The sequence below is a fragment of the Cetorhinus maximus genome, chromosome 11, assembly GCF_964194155.1.
Source record: "Cetorhinus maximus chromosome 11, sCetMax3.hap1.1, whole genome shotgun sequence".
Classification (NCBI taxonomy): Eukaryota; Metazoa; Chordata; class Chondrichthyes; order Lamniformes; family Cetorhinidae; genus Cetorhinus; species Cetorhinus maximus.
In genome coordinates, this window is record NC_135889.1 from 120,923,167 (window position 1) to 120,946,965 (window position 23,799).

The 23,799-nt window shown below is 46.6% G+C and overlaps 1 protein-coding gene across 1 annotated transcript in view; it reads right to left on the reverse strand.

The window, feature by feature from the left end:
- The window catches only part of LOC144686226 (receptor-type tyrosine-protein phosphatase-like N), a 357,540-nt gene that overhangs the window by 11,010 nt on the left and 322,731 nt on the right, over positions 1-23,799 (reverse strand). The window contains exons 11-16 of the mRNA XM_078551316.1: positions 19,961-20,173; positions 17,732-17,929; positions 16,411-16,558; positions 7,925-7,998; positions 5,225-5,302; positions 1,408-1,527 (exon numbers count right to left, since the gene is read on the reverse strand). Coding sequence (XP_078407442.1) covers positions 1,408-1,527; positions 5,225-5,302; positions 7,925-7,998; positions 16,411-16,558; positions 17,732-17,929; positions 19,961-20,173 — 831 coding nt within the window. The remainder of the gene's footprint in view (positions 1-1,407; positions 1,528-5,224; positions 5,303-7,924; positions 7,999-16,410; positions 16,559-17,731; positions 17,930-19,960; positions 20,174-23,799) is intronic.

Below are 23,799 nucleotides of genomic sequence, written 5' to 3' on the forward strand. Positions count from 1 at the left end.
ATCCGTTTACAAGTGGGAACAGTTTCTCCCTATCTACTCTGTCCAGACCCCTCATGATTTTGAAAACTTCTATCAAGTCTCCTCTTAGCCTTCTCCTCTCCAAGGAAAACAGTCCCAACTTCTCCAATCTTTCCTCATCGTTGAATGTAGGGAACACCAGTCTACATAATGCCACCTCTGTCAGTGCAGCACTCCCTCAGTACCGCAGTGGGGAGTCAGCCCAGACTTTGTGCTCAAGTGTCTGGAGTGGGACTTGAACCCACAACCTTCAGACTCAGGTAAGGGCGTTGCCAATTCAGGGTGGGGTGGAGGTACGTACATGCCTGAATTGACTCAACGTCCTTGGACTCGGGAGATGTAAAATAAAGCTCAAACATGATTCCACACATGGTGGAACAGCCCACGGACACTTAGAATCAAATTTTGTGCGTGAACAATCGGCGCTTGCGTGCAGTGCGAGTCGGCAGTTCGTGCCTAGGGAACTGAGCCCCAATAAGGAGTCAATACTTTGAGGAGTGGACTGCACAAAATGGGTGGAAATATATCCTAGGCAGGGCCTTCTGGCTGTGTGGTGCCATGGGATGCCTATCAATAGGACTGAGTCCCTTTGCTGACACAGTGGAGTTAGGTCCCCAGCTCTCTGGCAATGGAAGTACTGCCCAACATCTAACTTAGCTCCAACCTTACCCCACTTGAAATGAAGACCGAATGGTTCTCACTAACCTGTCCAATTGAAATTACATCCGCTCAATCTGGTCCCTTCAGTTATTTTCCAAGGTTAATTAACGAGCTTCTCCTGCGCTCACATTACAACCTCACTAAGAACTCTGCTCTGACGGTTTCCGATAGTATTTGAGCTCTACTCGAAGGTTTAGGGCTGAGCACTGCCCTCTTCTTTTGTTGTAAGATCATAAGAAGTAGGAACAGGAGGCCATTCGGCCCCTCGAGCCTGCTCCACCATTTAACAAGATCATGGCTAATCTGATTGTGGCCTCAACTCAACTTTCCTGCCCAGTCCCCACAACCCTTGACCCCTCCTTGTCGATCAAAAATCTGTTGAACTCAGTGTTAAATATATTCAATGACCCAGCCTCTGTTGCTGTCTGGGGAAGAGAATTCCAAAGATTGACAACCCTCTGAGAGAAGAAAATTCCTCCTCATCTCAGTCTTAAATGGGAGACACATTTTCCCTACTCTAGATGCCATCATGATAGGAAAAACCCTCCCAGCATTTGCCCTGACAACCCCCCTCAGAATCCTACATGATTCAGTAAGCTCACATCTCATTCTCCTGAACTCCAGTGAGTACAGGCCCAACCTGCTCAACCTTTACTCATAAGACAAACCCTTTATCCTAGTGAACCTCCTCTGAACTGCTTCCCATGCAAGTTATAGCGTCCAATCTACCTCGTAGATGTGGTAGAGAGATGAACCTTCATCCGGCCAGTACCGGTCACAATGCTTCACGCTATCTTCCACCAACGGGGTAAGCATGACGATCACAGTGCAGCCATTCTCCCAGACCATCTGTAAGAGGGCACAGTATAATGTCAAAGTGACGGAATTATCCTCACCATCCTCTCCACTGAGCCAAATTATGTTATCGAAAGTCAGGTGGTGGAGGATAGAACTGGAGCCAATCTTTAGACACTTCTAGAAGCATTTATTTACAGAGCTACAAATTACAAACATGCACCTCCTGACACTATATATATAGCAGCATGAGTGAATCACCAGTCAATGCCCCCCACCTGAATACAATTAAATAAAATTTGTAGTACAGAACTTGAGTTTTTCTAAAGAAAGAGACATGCTGTTGAAGATTTTCCTCTTGCACTCAACAGGACAGAAGCAAGTATGTCAAATTTCAAAGGGAGCAACTGCATGAGAAAAAGGTGCTGATTGATTGGCAAGTCAACTCTGATTGGTTGAGGTGTTGCCATGGAGAATGCACCCAGGAACTATTGTCTCCCACACTTTTGTTGAATTCAAAATTGGCGCAATGCCTGGACATGTTCCTTTTGCCTGAAAAGGACAGCTCCCTGCAAATGAATATATCTAGCTTCCAGTGAGCATAAGTGAGCCACATTGTGAGCCCAACTGATAATCTTAAATTGTTTGTCAGTGTAATTGTTAGCACATTTGGGATTTTTCGGCAAGTGCTGTCCAATCGCAGAATCACATCTAATATTGGACACTATGTTCTGAGTTTTGCAGCAAGCATGGGTTGGTTGAGTACGGTCAGTACACCTTACCCTTCCAGGGCAACCTGAGGTAGACTGAGCACTTTTCAGGGCCGAAAGTGGTGGTTTTGGGCCCAGTTTTGAGTTTGTGCAATTTACGGTGAGCAATGATCTGATCAGGGTGGCCATTATCCTGCAGGATGGCTTTGATGTGCCTATTTCAGTATCAAGCTTGTATGGTTAGAAAATGGCTCGGGCCCTATTTACGAGATTGCCGATCTTACGGTGTGTGGAACTGTAGGAATCCCAATGCGGATATTAAAAACAAACGAAATAGGAGCAGAAGTAGGCCATTCGGCCCCTCAAACCTGCTCTACCATTCATTAAGATCATGGCTGATCTGTTTGTGTTTCGATTTCCACATTCCCATCTGCCCCCGATAACCTTTGGTTCCCTTGTCTAACAAGAATCTATCTACCTCTGCCTTAAGTCTATTCAATGACCCCGTCTTCTGAAGCAGAGAATTCCAAAGTCGCATGACCCCCTGAGAGAAAAAAACTTCTCTTCTTCTCTGTCCTAAAAGGGCGACCTCTAATTTTAATACAGTGCCCCCTAGTTCCGGATTCACCCACAAGAGGAAATGTCCTTTCCACGTCCACCTTGTCAAGACTGTTCTGGATCTTATATACTTCAATCAAGTCACCCCTCACTCTTCTAAACTCCAGTGGAAACAAGCCCAGCCTGTCCAAGCTAACTTCATAAGACAACCCGCTCATTCCAGGTATCAATCTAGTAAACCTCCTCTGAATCGCCTCCAAAGCATTTACATCCTTCCTTAAATAAGGAGACCAAAACTGCACACAGTATTTGAGATGTGGTCTCACCAGTGCCCTGTATAACTGAAACATAACATCCTTACTTTTATGTTCAGTTCCTCTCGTAATAAAGGATAGTATTCCATTAGTCTTCTTAATTACTTGCTGTGCCTGCATACTAACTTTTTGTGACTCCTGCACTATTCCTCTGCAGCTCGGAATTCTGCAGCCATTCCCCATTTAAGTAACACTCTGCTTTTTTATTCTTCCTGTCAAAGTGAATAACTTCACATTTTCCCACTCCATTTGCCATATTTTTGCACACTTACTCAACCTATCTAGATCCATCTGCAGCCTCCTTAAGTCCTCTTCACAACATACTTTCCTACCTACCTTTGTGTCGTCTGCAAATTTAGCTACCATGCCTTCACTCCCCTCATCTAAGTCATTGATGTAAATTGTAAAAAGTTGAGGCCCCAGTACAGACCCCTGTGGGACTCCACTCACCACATCCTGCCAATCAGAAAAAGACCCATTTATGCATATTCTCTGCTTTCTGCCAGCCAGCCAATCTTCTATCCGTGCTAATATGTTACCCCCTACACCATGCGCTTTTAGCTTTCCGCGCTGTTTGATACGATCCACCAATCATTGGGACGTACAGCCTATCCTTCCATTTTGTTCTTCTCCCCATCATCCCCCTTTCACTTGCTTAAAACTTCTTACATTTCCAACATTTCCCAGTTCTGATCTAAGGCCTTTGAGCTAAAACATTGGGTGGGCCATTGCACGGGCTGGGGAGCTATCGACAAGCCCTCCACGGACATTTCTGGGTGCCCACCTGGGATTGAACAATTAAGCAGCCCCCTGGCTGCCATCAGGGCTCCCAGCTCCACCAGGGGCAATTTCGCGCCACACATCCTGGTGTGGGGCAGATGTCCCGCCTCCAAGAGCTGCTGGCCAATCAGAGGCTGGCAGCTCCCCAGTAACCAGCAGCGCTACAAGGAGAGGTGGCCACTCCCGGTACTGCAGGTAGCCCGAGGCTGAAGATCATTGCCGGAGCCCTCACCCCCACCCCCAACCCCACCAGACGAACGTGTGTGGGCAGGATTGCCTGGGTCATTCAGAGAGGCCTCGGCACGGGGGTCAGGGGGTTTGCTTTAAAAGGTGGGGAGCCTGACATCCCCCGGATCCCTCACTTGCCACCAGAGGGGTCTTGACAGGGTGGATCTGGAGAGGATGTTTCCTCTTATGGAAAAATCTAGAACTAGGCATCACTGTTAATAAGAGGGTTGCCCATTTAAAACAGATATGAAGCCAAATTTTTTCTCTCAGAGGGCCGTGAGTCCTTGGAACTCTCTTCCTCAAAAGGTGGTGGAAGCAGAGTCATTGAGTATTTTTAAGGCAGGGGTAGATAGATTCTTGGCAAGCAGGGGGGTGATAGGTTATTGGCGGTAGGCGGGATGCAGATTTCAGGTCACTATCAGATCAGCCATGATTTTATTAAATGGCGGATCAGGCTCGAGGGGCTGAATGGCCTACTCCTGCTCCTGGTCCATATGTTCATATGTTGGGCACAGGATGCCCAAGAAGACCACCCCACCCAAGGTCAGGCCGCACCCACCAGGGTTTACCTGGTAATTTGCCCACATGGCATGCTCCTGCCCACCACTGTTGAATACTAGTGGTAGTGGAATGAGGCCCTTAAACGGCCATTTTAGGGCCTCAATTGGCCTCCAACCCTGGAAGGCCACCCTTGACCTTTCCCACCCAAGCCTAATTGGGGGAGTCGGGAAGGCAATGGGGTCTTCACCCTACAGCTTCTCGCCCCCTTATATGTCCCCCCGCCTCTCAGCCCATCTCCGGGGAGCATTAGCCTTCTATCTGTTAAGTCTGTTTTTCTGTCTCCACAGACGTTGCCAGATGTGCTGATAATTTCCCGAATTTTCTGTTTTTATAACCTTTCCGAGCCTCCGCTTTCTTGGCCTCTCCACCTTAAACGTGACTAAGAGTGTAGCCACATGACCTGCTCCATCAGGAAGTGTCCAGTGTCAGTTCTCTTGGATTTTCCCTCCCTTCCCACAGGACTCCTTGTCCTCTCCCGTTCTCAATTGGACAGGGTCAATACAGTGTAAACATGTCTATGTTACTCATTAGGAACCGGGATTTGCGTGTCGATTTGGCATCAGCCGATAAAGATTGTTGCAGCTGGAAACTGGCACTCACCTGCCAAAAGTCCGAGATGGTGTGTGAGAGGGGGCCTTGGGTGGCAATGTAGGCTGGCATTCGGGGATCATGGTCAATCTGCAATGGAAACGCAGAACAGTTCAGAGAGAAACACGGCAAGAAACGATTGCAGCAATCAGACATCACGTCATTGCTCGATTCTTGCATCTAGAATCAGAATGGTTACAGCACAGAAGGAGGCCATTCGGCCTATTGAGTCCATGCTGGCTCTCTGCAAGAGCAACTCAGCACACCCCCGTCCCTACCCATAGCTCTGCAATTTTTTTTTCCCCTTCAAATAATTATCCAATTCCCCTTTGAAAGCCACGATTGAATCTGCCTCCACCCCACTCTCAGGCTGCGCACTCTCGATCGTAACCACTCGCTGCGTAAAAAAGGCTCCTTCTCATGTCGCCTTTGGCCCTTTTGCCAGTCACCTTAAATCTGTGTCCTCTGACTCCTGACCCTTCTGCCATTGAGAAGAGTTACTGTCTAACTACTCTGTCCAGACCCCTCATGCTTTTGCACATCTCAAATCTGCTCTCAACCTTCTCTTCTCTAAGGAGAACAATCCAGCTTCTCCAATCTGTCCACATAATTGAAGTTCCTCAACTCTGGAACCTTTCGCGTGAATCTTTTCTCCGCCGCCTCTAATGCCTTCACATCCTTCCTGAAGTGTGGTGCCCAGACTCAATAGACCAATTGAGGCCGGGCCAGTGTTTTATAAAGAGGCAGCTGTCACAAATGTTACAGCTCTGTAAAATGTTATGCCCTTGAAAAGACAGTGATTAGATGTTGCCTTCTTCTGACCTCACCGAGGAGTCGGGGTCTTACAAGCACTCGCCAATCACAAGAGAAGCAATCAGTTTAATTGCCTCAGTACCAAATGCCTCAGTACCAAGTTATAGCAATTTGATCTTTGTGGCCTTCAGGCCAGAGGCTGCACTTTCTTACCAGATAACGCACTTGTCCTGACAAAACAGTGCATCATCTATCACAGAAAATCCACTAGTCGTTAATAAGTAATATAGCTCCTTGCTCCTTCAAAATATTGATTTGCATTGAACCAATTAAACAGAAAGAAGGCCTGTTATAAATACTATAGAATGTAGGAATTATAGATACAGAAAGGGGCTACTCAGCCCATCATGGAATTGTGCTTCACCCTTTTAACTTGAAGTGTTGCTCAGAATTTCTTAGAGAAGATACCTGCCTTGGGTGCAGTGTTTTAAATATTGACACCCAACTGGTATATGGTGAAATCTCCTCTCCCCTTTGGTTCCACAACTCCCAACTCTCTGTAATACCCTGTTTTGCCCAGTATCTGACTCCTGCTCCCATGTCTGGGGAACTTCATCTCGTCTCTGGACAGGGGACAGTACGGAATTACAGAATGGCACACAGCCTTTCAGGCCATTGAGTCTAGGCCAGCTCTTCGAATGATCAGTCCCCGCTCCCCCCCACCCCACTTCCCCATATCACTGCCAGCATTTATTGTCCATCCCCAATTTAAGAGTCAACCACGTTGCCGCGGGTCTGGAGTCACGTGTAGGCCAGGCCAGGTAAGGACGGCAGATTTCCCTCCCTAAAGGACATTAGTGAACCAGGTGGGTTTTTACAACGATCATCCTTAGACATTTAATTCCAGATTTTTATTGAATTCAATTCTTTGGAGAAGGTTGAGAGGGGATTTGATAAATTTTCAAAATCATGAGGGCTCTGGACAGAGTAGATAGGAAGAAACTTTTGCTGTTGACAGAAGGATCGAGAAACCCTAAAGGACATCGATTTAAGGTGATCGGCAAAAGAGGTAATGGAGACATGAGGGAAATCTTTCTCATGCAGCAAGGGGTTGGGATCTGAAGTGCACTGCCTGAGAGCGGGGAGAGAGAAGGACAGAGAGGGGGGTGGGTGGGAGGGTGAGGGATGGAGAGAGAGAAAGAGCGAGAGAGGGAGAGAAAGATTGCATTTCTTTACTAGAGTATTGTGTTAGGAAGGATATGAAGGCATTGGTGAGAGGGTGCAGAAAAGATTCACGAGAATGGTTCTAGGGATGAGGATCTTCAGCCAATGTGGATGGATGGATTGGAGAAGCTGGGACTGATCTCCTTGGTGAAGAGAACATTAAGAGGAGATTTCACAAAGGTGTTCAAAATCATCAGGGACCTGGGCAGAGTAGATAGGGAGAAACTGTTCCCATTGGTGGAAGAATCCAGAACCAGGTTTAAGGTGATTGGCAACAGAACACGAGATTTTTTCCAAGCAGTGAGTGGTTAGGATCTGGAATGCACTGCCTGAGAGTGTGGTGGAAGCAGATTCAATCTTGGCTTCCAAAAGGAAACTGGATAATGATCTGAAGAGAAATAATTTCAGGGTTATGGTGAAAAGGCCGGGGGAGTGGGGCTCACTGAGTCGCTCTCGTGGAGAGCCAGCTGGGGCCGAATGGCCTCCTTCTGTGCTGTAACCGTTTTATAATTCCATGATTCTTGGAGACTCCAGGACGATCCTGGAGGGTTGGCAACTCGTACATTCCTCTCACAATTCACAGATGTTTTTAAACTCAAGCTTTGCCTTGTCTGAGCTTAGTCCAACCTCGCTTTCTCTCTTTGTTTAACAGCCTTGCTGTAGGTCAAAGTGTGAAGGCCTCTGACCCTACACCCAGGTTTCCTAATCATTTAAACGAACATTGCGCTGACTTACGATTGGGCTGGCGTTGATGAAATCTGTCCTGGATGGATTGAGCTCTGCTTTCAGAATCATGCGGTTATGGTCATCTAGAGAACAGAGATGAAAATTAGCACAAACTTGTTTGGTGCCCATTTCAAACTCATCCTTGTTTTCCCCCCCACCCCTCCCACCCCCCACTGGCCCCCACATATCCCACGATGGGAAGCATTGTTGTTTTGCTCCCAATTCTGTCCTCGATCGCGGGCTGCTCCATCAATGGACTCCACTAGTGCCCTCCCCGTGTTCCCAGATGTGGGTTCCTCAGTGACTAGCTCACAGAGAGCAGGAGGAGGCCATTCAGCTCCTTGAGCCTGTTCCACAGTTGAGTGAGATCATGACTGATCTGCATCGTAACTCAATTTATCTACCTTGGCTCCGTACGATCTCAGAATTAAAACTGTTAATTGAGCTAACATCTACTGCTGGAAGACAGTGCCACATTTCTTCCACTCTTTGTGTGAAGAAGTGCTTTCTTCCTCACAGGCCCTGATTTTGATTTTAATGTCATGCTCCCTTGTCCTAGGCTCCCTCACGAGCAGAGGAAGTGCTTATCTATCTCCCCTATCGATTCTTTTGAAAACACTAACACCCTCGATCAAATCGCTCCTGCTTGATTCAAAATGAATATTATTTCCCCAGCACAATGGCAGCAAGGGTTTAGTGACTTCACATCATTCAGAATAATCTTCAGTGGTTGTCCTGCGTGTCCCAGGAGAACGTATTCACAAACTGATCCCCACTTTGTTCCCCCAGCCTCAGAACGTGACGGTAAGGGTAGGTTTTAAACTTTTCAGAACTTACTTGAGCTTAAACAGAATAAAAATAAATACTTTCTATTGCATCTTTCACGACCGCGGGACTTTCCAAAGGGTCTAACAGCCAATGAGCGTTTTGGAACCGTGGTCCCTGTTGTAGGAAATGCAGCAACAATTTAATGAACAGCAAAAAGCTGTGGATAATGACCAGATAAACAGGTTTGAGAAGTCGGTTAAGGGATAAATATTGGCGAGGCCACTGGGGAGAATTCAGGGTATTGCCAAGAGATCTTTCACATCCATGTGAAAGGGTAGACAAGGCCTCAGTTTAACATCTCGCCGGAAAGGTGGAACATCTGACAATGCAGCACTCCCTCAGGACTGCACTGCAGCATCAGCCTAAACATTGTGGAGTGGGTCTTGAACCTTTGAGGCGAGAGCACTACTCACTTGAGACAAGAATATAAATCATAGTTGATCCTCTCTGTAGACAAATGGTTAAAACTCCCGATATCACAAAAGAGGAAAAGTAAATCATGAAAAAACAGCGCTTCTCTCTTCACAATCTGTTGCTCCACACAGTAACAGCACGTTGCAATGTGGTGGGCTTTCCAAATCCTGAGCATGACTGTTACAGGTTTAGGGTCTTGCCTTAGATATTCTCTTGAGTATAGCAGTGCTAGTCACTCCTGTAAGCAGCCTGAACACCCTACATTTAGGACTGTGCCTGTACTGCCGTGTACACACCTATATAACACAACATACCCTTAGGATTAAAACCCTACATTCGTATCTTCTTTCCATGGGCTGAAACTCTTTGAGATGGGCCAGCAAAGACGCAACCATAAAAATCGTTAAGCTGCATATATAGAATATAATATATATATACAATCATATATACATAAGAAATGTATACTGGAAATAGTCATATAAAAGATCAATTTTTGAGATCGATTTTTTTAAGGCCAAATTTCAACGGGTTGACTTTTACATGGGTAATGTTTTTAAGGGTATGACATGTGTGCTTGATATAGGCCCAAAAAAATTGTCAGAATGGAATAAATTTATAACCAACAACATTGAAGAACTCGTATTAATTCTCTAACATTTATTTATTCTATAAGATTACACATATTTCATCCAACACCATATGAGTATTCTTTATTCATTCACAGGGTGTGAGCATCGCTGGCAAGGTCAGCATTTGTTGCCCATCCCTAATTGCCCTTGAACTGAGTGGCTGTGCTAGGCCATTTCAGGGAAGTTCAGAGTCAACCACACTATATATACCATAACAAATTAACTACAATACTTCACATGGAAATCCTCCAAAATCACTCTGATCACTATCTGAATCACCAAACAGTTCGACCCAACACAAAAACAAAAATACCTGGAAAAACTCAGCAGGTCTGACAGCATCTGCGGAGAGGAACACAGTTAACGTTTCAAGTCCGTATGACTCTTCAACAGAACTAAGGAAAAATAGAAAAGAGGTGAAATATAAGCTGGTTTAAGGGGGGGGTGAGACAGGTAGAGCTGGATATAGGGCCAGTGATAGGTGGAGATAACCAAAAGATGTCATAAACAAAAGAACAAAGAGGTATTGAAGCTGGTGATATTATCTTTTGGTTATCTCCACCTATCACTGGCCCTCTATCCAGCTCTACTTGTCCCACCCCCCCCCCCCCCTTAAACCAGCTTATATTTCACCTCTTTTCTATTTTTCCTTAGTTCTGTTGAAGAGTCATTCGGACTCGAAACGTTAACTGTGCTCCTCTCCGCAGATGCTGTCAGACCTGCTGAGTTGTTCCAGGTATTTTTGTCTTTGTTTTGGATTTCCAGCATCCGCAGTTTTTTGCTTTTATCTTAGTTCGTCCCAACATCCTGGTTGCATATCATCATCATATGGATCTTCCTCATCTTCATTACCATCATCAGCACCACTGTCGGTACCTTCGTAACTTTGGCATCTTCACTCCACCAGTAATTGCCCTCTGTACCATTGAATGCATTCGATATTCCTCATTTGAGAATTTTTGACAATATTGGGATCAACTTCATTCCACATGTCTATGACCCATGAACACAATGTTGCTTGTGAGGGTGCTCAGATATTTATGTCTTTAGTGAATCTTTTCTCATCTTCCAACGTCCAATTGTTCCACATCTTTCGGATATTGTTCTCGAGAGGTTTATTGACATACACATCCAAGGGCTGAACGTCACTTGTAAGACCGCCGGGAATAAACTGCCATGTCGGTGTTGGTTGATCTCACATCACTGACTACATTGTCAACAACGTGGGATGTGAACATATCCCTGATGAGCAATTGTTTTTGTGTAACACTCCTGGTCTCAAATTCCACACTTTTTCAATCCATTCCTTGCAACCGCCTTTGTTGATTTCAACTTTTCCCATGAGCATGGAAGACAACGTAGTTCTGAAATTGCTGTTTGGTGGTACAGAACTTTAAGTATTGCTGAAAAAAGAGACATTTTTGTCGAAGCTTTTTGTCTTGCACTCATCAGGACAATTCGCAAGAAAATACCAATGTCGGGGGAAACATGTACTGTATGAGAAGAGAGTGCGGATTGGTTGGCATGTGGACTCTGATTGGTAGAGGCGTTGTCATGGAGAATGCACCAGTTGAGGGTGACAAAGCGAGGAATTTATTCTTGCACATGGTTTCAATTCTGGTGTGCCTTCATCCCAAATCAGACGTGAAGAAGTATTTGCTGAGTTCAAACTCCTCTACTCTCAACTATCCTGCCACAAGCCAGCGTCTACTGAAGACACTGAATCCTTGAAAGCACGCCTAGCTGATCTGGCGCACACACATTGCGGGACTCTGAATGACCTGACTGACTTTCACATACAACGAGAATGCCTTACAGCGTTGCGAGGCCTTAAGACCAACCCAGACACACACATCAACCTGACAAAGGGCCGGGAATAGTCATCATTAGCAAGCGAGACTATATCAACAAAACTCACGCCATTCTTAATGACAGGTCCAAATTCGTCTCCATTGGACCAGCTGTTCAACATGACCAGATAGCCTTGCTTGAAAGTAAGCCAAAAAAAACGCTTGCTGGATCCGTGTAAGACCGATGAGCTGCCGTGTGCTTTACATGACAGGGTTTGTCCTCACGGCTCGCTACGGCCACGTATGTATGGGCTGCCCAAGACACACAAAAGTGATGTCCCTTTACGCCCTTTCTTATCTATGGCCGGTTCTGCACAGCATCAATTGACCAATGGTTGGGTGAATTGTTACAACCGGTTTTTTGCAAGTTTTCCAGAGGCATGGTGAAGGATTCCTTCACATTTACGAAGACCACACTAAAATGTCTTCTATAAGCATATAAATAGTAAAAAAGAGTGGGAAAAGGAGGAGTCGGGCCAATTAGGGACCAAAAAGAGGATTTACACATTGGGGGCAGCGGGAATAGCTGAGGTATTAAATGAATATTTTACATCTGTCTTTACCAAAGGAGAAGATGTTACCCAGGCCATGGTGAGAGGGGAGGAAATTTAGTCCCTAGAAGCGTTTAAAACTGATAAGGAGGAGGTATTGGATAGGCTGTCTGTACTTAAAGTGGACAAGGCACTAGGACCGGATGAGACGCATCCCAAGGATACTGAGGGAAGTAAGAGTGGAAATTGTGGAGGCACTGGCCATAATCTTTCAGTCTTCCTTAGACTGAGGGGTGGTGTCAGAGGACTGGAGAATGGCAAGTGTTCGCAAAGGCATGGTACAGACTGTACGCAACCAGTCCGTGCTGGCAAAACTCAAAACACCACTAACAAACTTCCTGTTAACCTTCTGTGCTCGAAGGAGAATAATCCCAGCTTCTGCAGTCTCTCAATATAACTAAGTTCCCTCTTTACCCGTTTACCATTCTAGTTAATCTCCTCTGCACCCTCTCCAAGGCCTCAATGTTTTTCCTAAAGCCTGGTGCCCAGAGTTGGACACAATACTCCAGCTGAGGCCGAACTAATGACTAGAAAATAGGAACGTAGGACTTTAGGAGCAGGAATAGGCCCTTTGAGCCTACCTCCGCCACTCAGTAAGGTCATGGCTGATCTGGCTGTGGTCTCAGCTCCACTTTCCTGTCCGTCCCCCATAACCCTCGGCTCCCTCGTCAACCAAAAATCTGTCTAACTCGGGCTTGAATATATTCAATGATCCAGCCTCCAAAAAGACTTTTTTTTTTGGAGTCAATGTAGATCATTACATGAAAGAACTGCTCTAGGGTTTGTGATCGGGCTCCCACCCACATGGAGAAAAGGAGCTGGACTGGAACAGGATCACGCATAAACCTAGCCCTGTCTCCATGCCAACGATAATTATGTTACTAAATGTTCCTGTGATTTGCTTTCAAGTGCTATAATTTACAGTGCGGAGTGGTGAAAGATCTAAATTAGTGCATCAGGGACTGCATAGTCGCGGGATGAGCAAATTTAACCTTCGTCAAATTAACTAAATGGTACAAATTTAAAGAGAAGCAGGAACAGAGAGAGCTGGAGGTGAACACACACCAATCTCTGAAGGTGGCAGAACAAGCTGATCAGGCTGTTAAAAAGCACACAGGGTCCTTGGCTTCATAAACAGAGGCATAAGCGTTACACAATCCAAGAAGTTATGTTAGACCTATATACATCGCTGGTTAGGTCCCGGCTGGTGTATTGTGTTCAATTCTGGTTGCCGTACTTTGGGAAGGATGTCAGGACCTTGGAGAGGGTGCAGAGGGGTTTTACTAGAATGTTCCCAGGGGCAAGGGACTTCAGTTACGTGGGGAGATTGGAGAAGTTGGGATTGTTCTAGAGCAGAGAAGGTGAAAGGGCAATTTGATACGAAAGGTTTCGATAGAGTTAATAGGGAGAAACTGTTTCCATCGGCAGAGAGCAAGACTTTAGGAATTGGTAAAAGACCAGAAGAGCGATTGAGGAGAAATCCTTTCAACCAGACCTGTCTTCTGGAGGAGATACACCAAGGCCCCATCTGCCCTCTCAAGTAGATGTGAAAGACTCTGTAGCACTATTTCAAAGAAGAACGGGGAGTTATCCCCAATGTTCTGGTCAATATTTCTCCTTCAACATCACTAAAACAGATTTTCTGGTCATTATCATGTTGATGTTTGTGGGAGGTGGCTGTGTGCAAATTGGCTGCTGTGTTTCCTCCATGACAACAGTGACTACACTTCAAGTGTACTTAGTTGGCTGTCAAGCTCTTTGGGAACAACCCGCTATCATGAAAGGTGCTACATGAATTCAAGTCTTTTTTTTATATAATTACAAAATAATGAACATGCCCTACATCCCCAAATGAGTGGGTCTTTTTTTTTCTTGGCTTGAACAAAATAACTCTCAACTACCCTTCCTATTGAAACAGACTAGATCCCATGGGGAATCTTCGCGAGTGGGACAGGAAATTTGACGGACTAGCAAGAGGCCTGTTGACTCTGGGCAGGAATTTCTGGTCTCGCGGTGGGCGTGACAGGAAAATCCTGTCCCCTGAGGAGACTGGGCAGGGTGGATGCTGAGAGGGTGTTTCCTCTTGTGGGAGAGACAACAACTATGGGACACAGTTTAAAAATAAGGGGCCCCTGATTTAAGATGGAGATTAGGAGAATTTTTTTCCTCTTGGCAGGGGGGGGGGGTCATTAGTCTGTGGGTCGTTGAATATTTTTAAGGCTGAGTTGGATAGATTCTTGATTGATAAGGGAGTCAAAGGGTATAGGGGGTAGGAAAGAAAGTGGCATTGAGACCATAATCAGATCAGTCGCAATCTTATCGAATGGCGGAGTTGGACTGAGGGGCCGAATGGCCTACTCCTGCTTTTCATTCGTATGTTCACATGTACGTGTGTATGTTTTACATTCTAACTTTCTGACAGATTATTCTCCTCAGAGACTGGAGAAGCTGGGAGCTGCTCTCCTTAGAGCAGAGAAGGTTTAAGAGGAGACTTAAGAGAGGCGTTCAAAGTCATGAAGGGGTTTGACAGAGTGAGCAAGGAGAAACTGTTTCCACTGGCAGGTTGAAGGTCACTGGCAAAAGAACGAGAAAAAAAGATTAGGAGAATTTTTTTTAATTCTTAACAGAGTGAGCTGTTGCGGTCTGGAACACGTTGCCCGAAAGGGTGGTGGAAACAGATTCAGCAACAATTTTCAAAAGGTAATTGGATATAGATTTGAAAAGTAAAAAATTGCAGGGCTATGAGAGAAAAGTAAGGAGTGGGAATTGGACCGTTCTTTCTAAGAGCCAGCACAGGGACGATGAGCCGAATGGCCTCCTTCTGTGCTGTACGATGGGTAGATTATCAAACTCTTCCCTCCCCCAACCAACTGCGCCTGCAAGAGCACAAGGAACTGGCTAGGAATGTATTTCAAATGTGACAGATAATAGAGGGTGTGATGCAGTTCAGACAAATGCCACTCATTAGAACAGGGCTGGGTTACCTCATGATACTCTGCGTAATGATGGCATTGCGCTGTTCAATCAGTCCTGGTACTGAGTGTTCCTTAGAACCAGTACAAAAAACAAATCCTCCGAATTATTCCATCGTCCAAATCCACAAGCATTTCCCAGACTGTTTGGATAGACAGCATCTAGCTTTTGGAAAATTCCTGCAGTGTAGCAGTTCCCAGTCACATCGTCGCCCCCCAACCCCCACCCCCAGAGTTAGTTGAAGGTTATGGGTTCAAGTCCCTCTCCAAAATGTAGGCTGACACCACCCAGTGCCAGTACTGAAGGAGTGCCACACTGCCTGAGGTGCCATCTTTTGAACGTGACATTGAGCCGAGGTCTCCCCTGGCCCCTTAGGCACACGTAAAAAGCAGAGTGTTCCCACAGGAACCCTGGGCCAATATTTATCTCTCTACAACATCGCTTAACAATCAGGTTACCATCTGGTCACTATCACATTGCTGTTTGTGGATCGGTATCGGCCAGGACAACGGATAGGACTCACCCACTCTTCTCAAACAACTGTCTGACAAGATGGGGGCCCTGGGTTAGGTGAGTAACATTATTTCAGTTTAACCAGTAAAGCAACCACCAACCGAACTCGGTCAATATTGTCTATCAGTCTGTGACTCTCTCTAGCTCCATTGGGACATGGTGGCTGGGAGGGTCCAGTGAGCAGGTTACTATATGGAATCACAGAATGATTTATCACAAGAGTCCATTCTGCCCATTTTTTTTCTTTATTCTTTCATGTGGGCCTCACTGGCAAGGCCAGCATTTGTTTCCCATCCCTAATTGCCCTCGCTGGGTCATTTCAGGGGGCAGTTTTAAGAGTCAACCACAATGCTGTGGGTCTGGAGTCACATGTAGGCCAGACCAGGTAAGGGCAGCAGATTTCCTTCCCTAAAGGGGAATTAGTGACCCAGATGGGTTTTTACGACAATTGAAAGTTTCATGGTCACCGTTACTGAGGCTGGCTTTATATTCCAGATTTTATTCATTGAATTTAAATTCCACCAGCTATTGTGGTGGGATCTGAACCCGTGTCCCCCAGATCAAATGCTGGGGTCTCTGGAAAATTAGTCCCATGACATTACCACGAGGCCTCCGTCTCCCTTCCAATGTGCCTGACAAGACTGTTTGAAAGAGGATTCCAATGACCCCTAAACCCCCTCCCCGCCCCAGCTCTTTCCCCATGTATCTAAAAAGCACGCACAATCTCTCACACATACAAGGGACAAAGTCGGGATTTCGGCTCTTTTTGATGTTAACCTCGCTCTGTCCAATGGAGCAGGAGTTAGGTTCAGCCTGGTAGGCACACAGAGCCTCCCACTCCTTATGCAAACGGTCCTTGATCTTCAGGTGGTCTTCCATGTAAGCCTGCAAAACAAGCAAAGATGTCAAACCTTCAGACGTGTGTCACGAAGGAAGGCTGGGGAGTGGAGGGGGAGGGGGCACGGGGCGGGGGGAGGGGGCGGGGGGAGGGGACGGTGGGAGGGTGCTCATAGCTGAGCGTTCTTTAAAGATGTCAAGGAAAAGTGAGTAGGGACAATGCAACCTAAATGGTACAACTTTAAAGTGGGTTCATGAGAAGAGGGCCCAAGACACAAGGACTAGGGGGGGACACAGATTGAAGATTTTGGGCAAGATATGCAGGGGCAATGTGAGGAAGAACTTCTTTACGCAGTGAGTGTTAATGACCTGGAATTCACTGCCCATGAGGGTGGGGGAAGTGGAAACCATCAATGATTTTGAAAGGAAATTGGATGGGTAATTGAGGGCAATAAACTGGCAGGATAATGTGGGTAGAGCGGGACTGACCAGTTTGCTCTACAGAGAATCGGCATGGACTCAGTCAGGCTAATGGTCTCCTTCTGTGCTGTAATGACTCTATCAGACCGGGGCATATATGTATATAAATCTTTAAAGCTGGTGGGACAAGTTGAAGAGGCCGTTAAAAAAGATTACAGGATTCCTTGGCTTTATTAATTGAGGAATAGAGGTAATGCTAATCCTTTAGAAAACAATGGTTAGGCCCCCCTCCTCTCCTCCCCTTCCCTCACTCCCAATCCTTCACTCCTCCAACCTCACCCATTCTCCCACCCTCCCCTCAATCCCCCTCCAACCCTCCCTTCTATTCTTCCTCCCCACCTGCACAAAACCCCACCCTACCCTCACTCCTGCTCCCCTCCTCTGCTACCCTCACTTTTGTCATCTCACCCCCGCCTGCCCCCGCTCCCCTCATGTCCACATCGCTCCCTCAGCCCCCCTCACCTCCTCATCGCTCCCTCAGCCCCCCTCATTCCCCTCACCTCCTCATCGCTCCCTCAGCCCCCTCACCTCCTCATCGCTCCCTCAGCCCCCTCACCTCCTCATCACTCCCTTAGCCCCCTCACCTCCTCATCGCTCCCTCAGCCCCCTCACCTCCTCATCGCTCCCTCAGCCACCTCACCTTCTCATCATTCCCTCAGCCCCCTCACTCCCTCCCCACTCTCTGCTACGGCCAAGCCCAACACTCATTGCAAGGGCTACTCTTCCTTCCAAGTCGCTTACCAGGATCATGTGGCCGGTAGAGATGTCCATGTTGGACTGGACGGGTTCCTCACACCAGGAGGGGGTGCTGCTGTGGGAGCTAGGACTTGCCTGCGGAGCGTCGCTGAACTGAGACGACACGCTGCTGACCCGGGACGTGTCCACTGTCTCCGTGCGGGTGTAGGACGATTTGGCTGCCATGTGCTGTCGGCATAACTCCTGTCACGAGGAACAAGAACCAAGTTGTTTCCATTTGTTTAATCGTAAGAGGCTGGTTTGTGTCTATTCCCTTTACCATCAACCTCACCGAGACCTTTATAGAATCTTAAAATTAGAATCGTAGAAGGAGACAACTCGGCCCATCGTGTCTGTGCTAGCTCCTTGAAAGAGCTATCCAATTAGACCGATCCCACCCCCACACCCCACACCCACACCTCAGCTGCTCTTTCCCCACAGCCCAGCAAATTTTTCCTTTTCAATCATTTCCAGTTCTATATTTGCGAGTTTACTCTCTCTTCCTTCTTCTCTTCTCTGAAACTGTTGGGCTACAGCTTCAAGGAGTTGTCCCTTCACTCTTCACTCGCTCGGTCATCTGTCAGCCTTCATTACCTCAGGCGTGGCCTCAGACCCTCCCTATCTCTATAAACTCCTCCAGCCCCTCAAATCCCCGACATCTCTGCGCTCCTCCAATTCCGGCCTCTTGAGCATCCCCGATTTTAATCGCTCCACCATTGGCGGCCGTGCCTTCAGCTGCCTGGGCCTTAAGCTCTGGAATTCCCTCCCTAAACCTCTCCATCTCCTTCTCTCTCTCCCTCCTTTAAGACACTCCTTAAAACCAAGCTTTTGCTCCTCTGTCTTAATGCCTCCCTATGTGGCTCCTTGTCAAACTGTGTTTGAGAATCACCCCTGTGGACGTTTTAGTGCGTCAAAGGTGCTATATATAGGCGAGGTATTGTTGTGTCAAGAGGTCGTTTGTTAGTGGTGGAGATAATTGCAACTCACTCCTCCCCTCACCCAATATCCAAGCTCTTACATTTTCCAACAGGAGTTACTGATCAGGATTGGGCCGAGCCAACTTTAACTGATTCCTGCCACCCGAGACAGATCGTTTTTAACCCCACACTCCTGACTTCCCAATTGTCCTCCTGCTCTGTGTGTCTCAGTACCATCCCCGGCAAGGAAATTGAGGGCTGCTTGTCAAACTTGTCTCAAGTTTAGTTCAAGATGGTGACTGACTGGGCACAAAACCATCCAGTGATTATCCATTACGTTTACATTCACCGATTCCATTCTAAACACGGATACAGGAATCTCTGGTGGCAAAGTCTTGTGGGACTGGCACACAGCAAGAGGGAATGTGATTGTGCAGATGGGAGCTACCCACCAGTGTGGGATTTCTGATGCAAGTTAGACATTACTCAAAATAAATAATTACTAGTGACTCCACCTAACTTTATTCTGAGTTGTAGGCTTTGTATGGGCGCTTAACGAAATCAGCTCCTAGCCATCAGACTCATCCCACATTACAACCAGTGCCCCCTACCCGACATTGGAGGATAGTGTACCCAATATTGGAGGGCGGTGTACCCGATATTGGACAGTGGTATACCTGACATTGGAGGGATGCATGTATCCGATATTGGGGGGATGTGTATACCTGATATTGGAGGGATGCGTCCCTAATATTGGAGGGTGCTTTACCCAATATTGGAGGGGCGCGTGTACCTGATAATGGAGGGATACGTGCATCCGACATTGGAGGGTACTTTACGCAATATTGGACTGTGGTGTGCCCAATAGTGGAGGGATGTGTGTATCTGATTTGGAGGGTGGTGTACCTGATATTGGAGGGACACGTGTACCACAATAATGGAGGGGCGTGTGTACCTGATAATGGAGGGACCACTTGTACCCGATATTGGAGGGAGAAGTACTTGATATTGGAAGGGTGTGTGTACCCGATATTGGAGGGACACGTACCCAATATTGGAGGGGCATTTGTACTCGATGTTCGAGGGTGCTGTACCTGATATTGGAGGGCACTGTGCCTGATATTGAAGGGTGATGTATCTGATATTGGAGGGCACTGTGCCTGATATTGAAGGGTGATGTATCTGATATTGGAGGGCACTGTGCCTGATATTGAAGGGTGATGTATCTGATATTGGAGGGCACTGTGCCTGATATTGAAGGGTGATGTACCTGATATTGGAGGGACGCGTTTACCCAATATTGGAGGGATGTCCATACCTGATATTCGAATGAGGTGTCAGTTCCTCCCTCAGGGCCCAGTCCGGCCAGTTTCTCCTTCTGACGCTGCTTGGCATTCTGTCTCAGGCAGAAGATGACCGCTCCCGCGATGAGGATGCCAGCGATGCAGGCTACAGCGATAAAGGTCAACAGCAGGAAACGGAAGGTGTTGCTGTGCCTTGCTGGTTTTGGCAGCGAGTGGAATGCATTCCTCTGTGAAAAAAATGAGAGAAAGATGAAAACTGCAGAGGATAAAATGAAGATGGAGAGTAATTCACACCGTCCTGTCTCCCAGGCGTGAATGGCGCTGAGACGAAGGCTTGCGGAAGAGACAAGCAATTTACAGGTCCCTCTCGGACAGCTGTTTAATCATCACCTAATGATTCGCTCTATAAAAATGATCCACAAAAATGATTCATATTCCAAAGTGAGCACTGATAACTAGACGATCAAGAGCCGGAGTTTGTGTCGCTGCTTTGGTTCACCTTCGTTCCCTGTGCTTATCTGGAAAGAGTTGGTTCCTTCAGATTGGATACAACAGAAGTGAATAGGGAAGGTTTTGTTCCGCTGGGATTTTCCCCAGTGGGATTGAATGACAGGGGATTTGGTTCATTTGGAATGGTGGAACTGGGATTGAATGGAAAGGAGTTCTGACCTTCAGTATTGCACAAAAAAGGAGTTGAATGAGTTTGGTCCATCGGGATTGCTGACAATTGGAATCTGACACATAGGGATGGCAAACACAGAAGTAAATGGGAAAGATTTTGTCTGAGATTTCATCAAATGGAAGTGAATGGGAAGGGGTTTAGATCCATTGGGATTCTATACAATGGGAGTGAATGGGAAGGGGTTTAGATCCATTGGGATTCTATACAATGGGAGTGAATGGGAAGGGGTTTAGATACATTGGGATTCTATACAATGGGAGTGAATGGGAAGGGGTTTAGATCCATTGGGATTCTATACATTGGGAGTGAATGGGAAGGGGTTTAGATCCATTGGGATTCTATACATTGGGAGTGAATGGGAAGGGGTTTAGATCCATTGGGATTCTATACAATGGGAGTGAATGGGAAGGGGTTTAGATACATTGGGATTCTATACAATGGGAGTGAATGGGAAGGGGTTTCGATCCATTGGGATTCTATACAATGGGAGTGAATGGGAAGGGGTTTGGTCCATTGGGATCCTGTACATTGGGAGTCAATAGGAAAGGGTTTACTCCTGTTGTTGACCTACACAGTATGTTACGTAGATACACTAAGTTAATCATAACATGTTGCTTAATATTCATATTGGCCTCCCTCCAAGAGTTGTTTCATGGACAGAAATACAAAATTGACATCAAAATAAAATACTGAAATATAAACTCATCGTCTTGGCTCTGACAGCATGATGTGCATTACTCTCTGCTTGTTACACACTGGTTTAGGAGGTTATGCTGAACTCCACGCTCTGTCCAATAGGACACATTTCAACCTGTGTCTAGGCTTTTAAAGTTAAGTTCAAAATACGGGCTCAATTAGTCAACATATATGGATATTCAGTTTTCCTGTGCTGAGTGTCAGAGTGTCTTCCTCCCATTCCATGGATAAAATTAATCCCTGATCTCTTGCATTCCCTCCTCTGTTCCCCTCCTGCCCAGTCACTATAGTTACAGTCCCATGTCCTTTCATGGCCAATCTACAGAAATATTTTGTTCTTTTTTGTTCTCATTCCTCAATGTAACACTAAAATTCCTACCTGTGAGGGACAAAGAAGTAGAGCTCGCTAATGCTTCAGATGCTCCAGAATGAGAAGTAGATTTAGAGTCAGGCTGTTGAGCTCCCAGATCCACTTCCCAGTCTGCACTGATCCCAAGTTAGTGGGGGAGGAGTGGGGGTGGAGAATGGACAAACACAGACAAAGACTACAGCCCCCTTCTGTTCTTCTGAAAACAAACATCTCTACTGGCACCCCACTGAGATAATGTTAGGTTGTAAAATTTAGTCATGCGACATAAATCCTATAATGACAGCCCTCAGGCTTATGTCAGTAGGCACTGCTGCCCCCATTAACTTGGGACCAGCGCAGACGGAGAAATGGGTCCGGGAGCTCAACACCCTGACTCTAAAGCTACGTCTCATTCTGGGGCATCTGAAGCATTGGTCTGAATTTTTGTCTCTCAAATCTGGAAGTCCTGCCCCCGACCTGGTCTCTGCTATTTTCATGAGGGGAGGAAGGTTCTAGATTGCATATCCGTTGTTCACGGAGACAACTGCCCATATAAATCAGCAGCTACCTCTGCTCGTGCGTGATTTTTGGTGAGGTCGGTGTATGAAACCCGAAGTGGGCGATTAGACCTGGGGAGGAGCAGGAGCAGGAGCTGAACCTTGTGGATTCATTTGAATAGCCAGGGTACCCTTTTGGAGAGTTAAGGTACCCCTTTAGGAGATCTCACGTGCCCTTTGGGATGGTGATTAATGTGTGTAAGAGGTGCACAAACTCATTGGAACTGTCAAAGCTGTCAAAGGATTTAACTCTGCCGGGCTTTAAATTTAAAATAAAAGTGTGGAGTTTAAAAAAAAAATCAGTGATAGGGCGCACTCCTCTCCCTGAGGCTACGCGCTGCCTCAGGGAGATCGGTGCCAAATTTAAAAATGGTAAATGTAGAAAAGTAAAATTTCCCTGACATGTCCCCTCGTGTGTCACCGTCACATGAGTTGGAACGTGTCCATCACCTTTAATTAAACTTTTATTAAATATTTAAAAACCTACATGAAACCCCATCCCGCCCGTGGATGAGGTTTCAGGCTTTTTCTAATGCCCGCCAGGGCTCCCGGCCTGCCCGCCAACATTAAGATTGGACGGGCAGGTCCACTAATTACGTTAAGTACTTTTTAGACGGCCTCAATGGGCCATTGACAGGTCGGCGGGTACACAGCTGATTCAGCTGAGACCCCACCGACCTGAAAATTGAAACGAGGCGGGGTGATGTAGGGAGTTCCACCCGCCCGATGTCATCCTGGATCGTTTTACGTGTTGCCGAGTGGGCCCAGCGCCCCCCCGCTCACCGACCTCGATATCCTGCACATAGGATCATAGAGTTATACAGCACAGAAACAGGCCCTTCGGCCCATCATGTCCATGCTGGCCATCAAGCACCTATCTACTCTAATCCCATTTTCCAGCACTCGGCCCATAGCCCTGTACGCTACAGCATTTCAAATACTCATCTAAATACTTCTTAAATGCTGTGAGGAATATTTCTTTCTCTCTTTGTGACTCAGGGACGAGAGGGCTGCTCACTGAGCCATGGCTGACACCAAACTGAGGACAGGTTTTTACAGAGTCTCAACGAACCCAACAGAAACATTGCTGTGATACACTCAGTACACCGGGAAAGTAAAGGGTCAACATTGCTGTGGGATACACACAGTACACCGGGAAAGTAAAGGGTCAGCTGTGGAGAGGGTTGTACAGAAGACAACAAAAAGGCAAAATGCTGTTGAGGTTTGGGGTTTTTTCTGAATCCGTTCACAGTGAACTTTTCCCTTTGTTCTTTCACAGGATGTGGGCATCACTGGCAAGGTCAGCATTTGATGCCCATTCCCTAATTGCCCTTGAACTGGGTGGCTTGCGAAGGCCATTTCAGAGTCAACCACATCTGCTGTGGGTCTGGAGTCACATGTAGGCCAGACCAGGTAAGGACGTTAGTTTCAAGGTGACCATTACTGATATTAGCTTTATATTCCAGATTTATTAATCGAATTTAAATGGTGGGATCTGAACCCACGTCCATACAGCATCAGCCTGGGCCTCTGCATTACTAGCCCAGTGACGTTTCCCCTCTGTCGCCG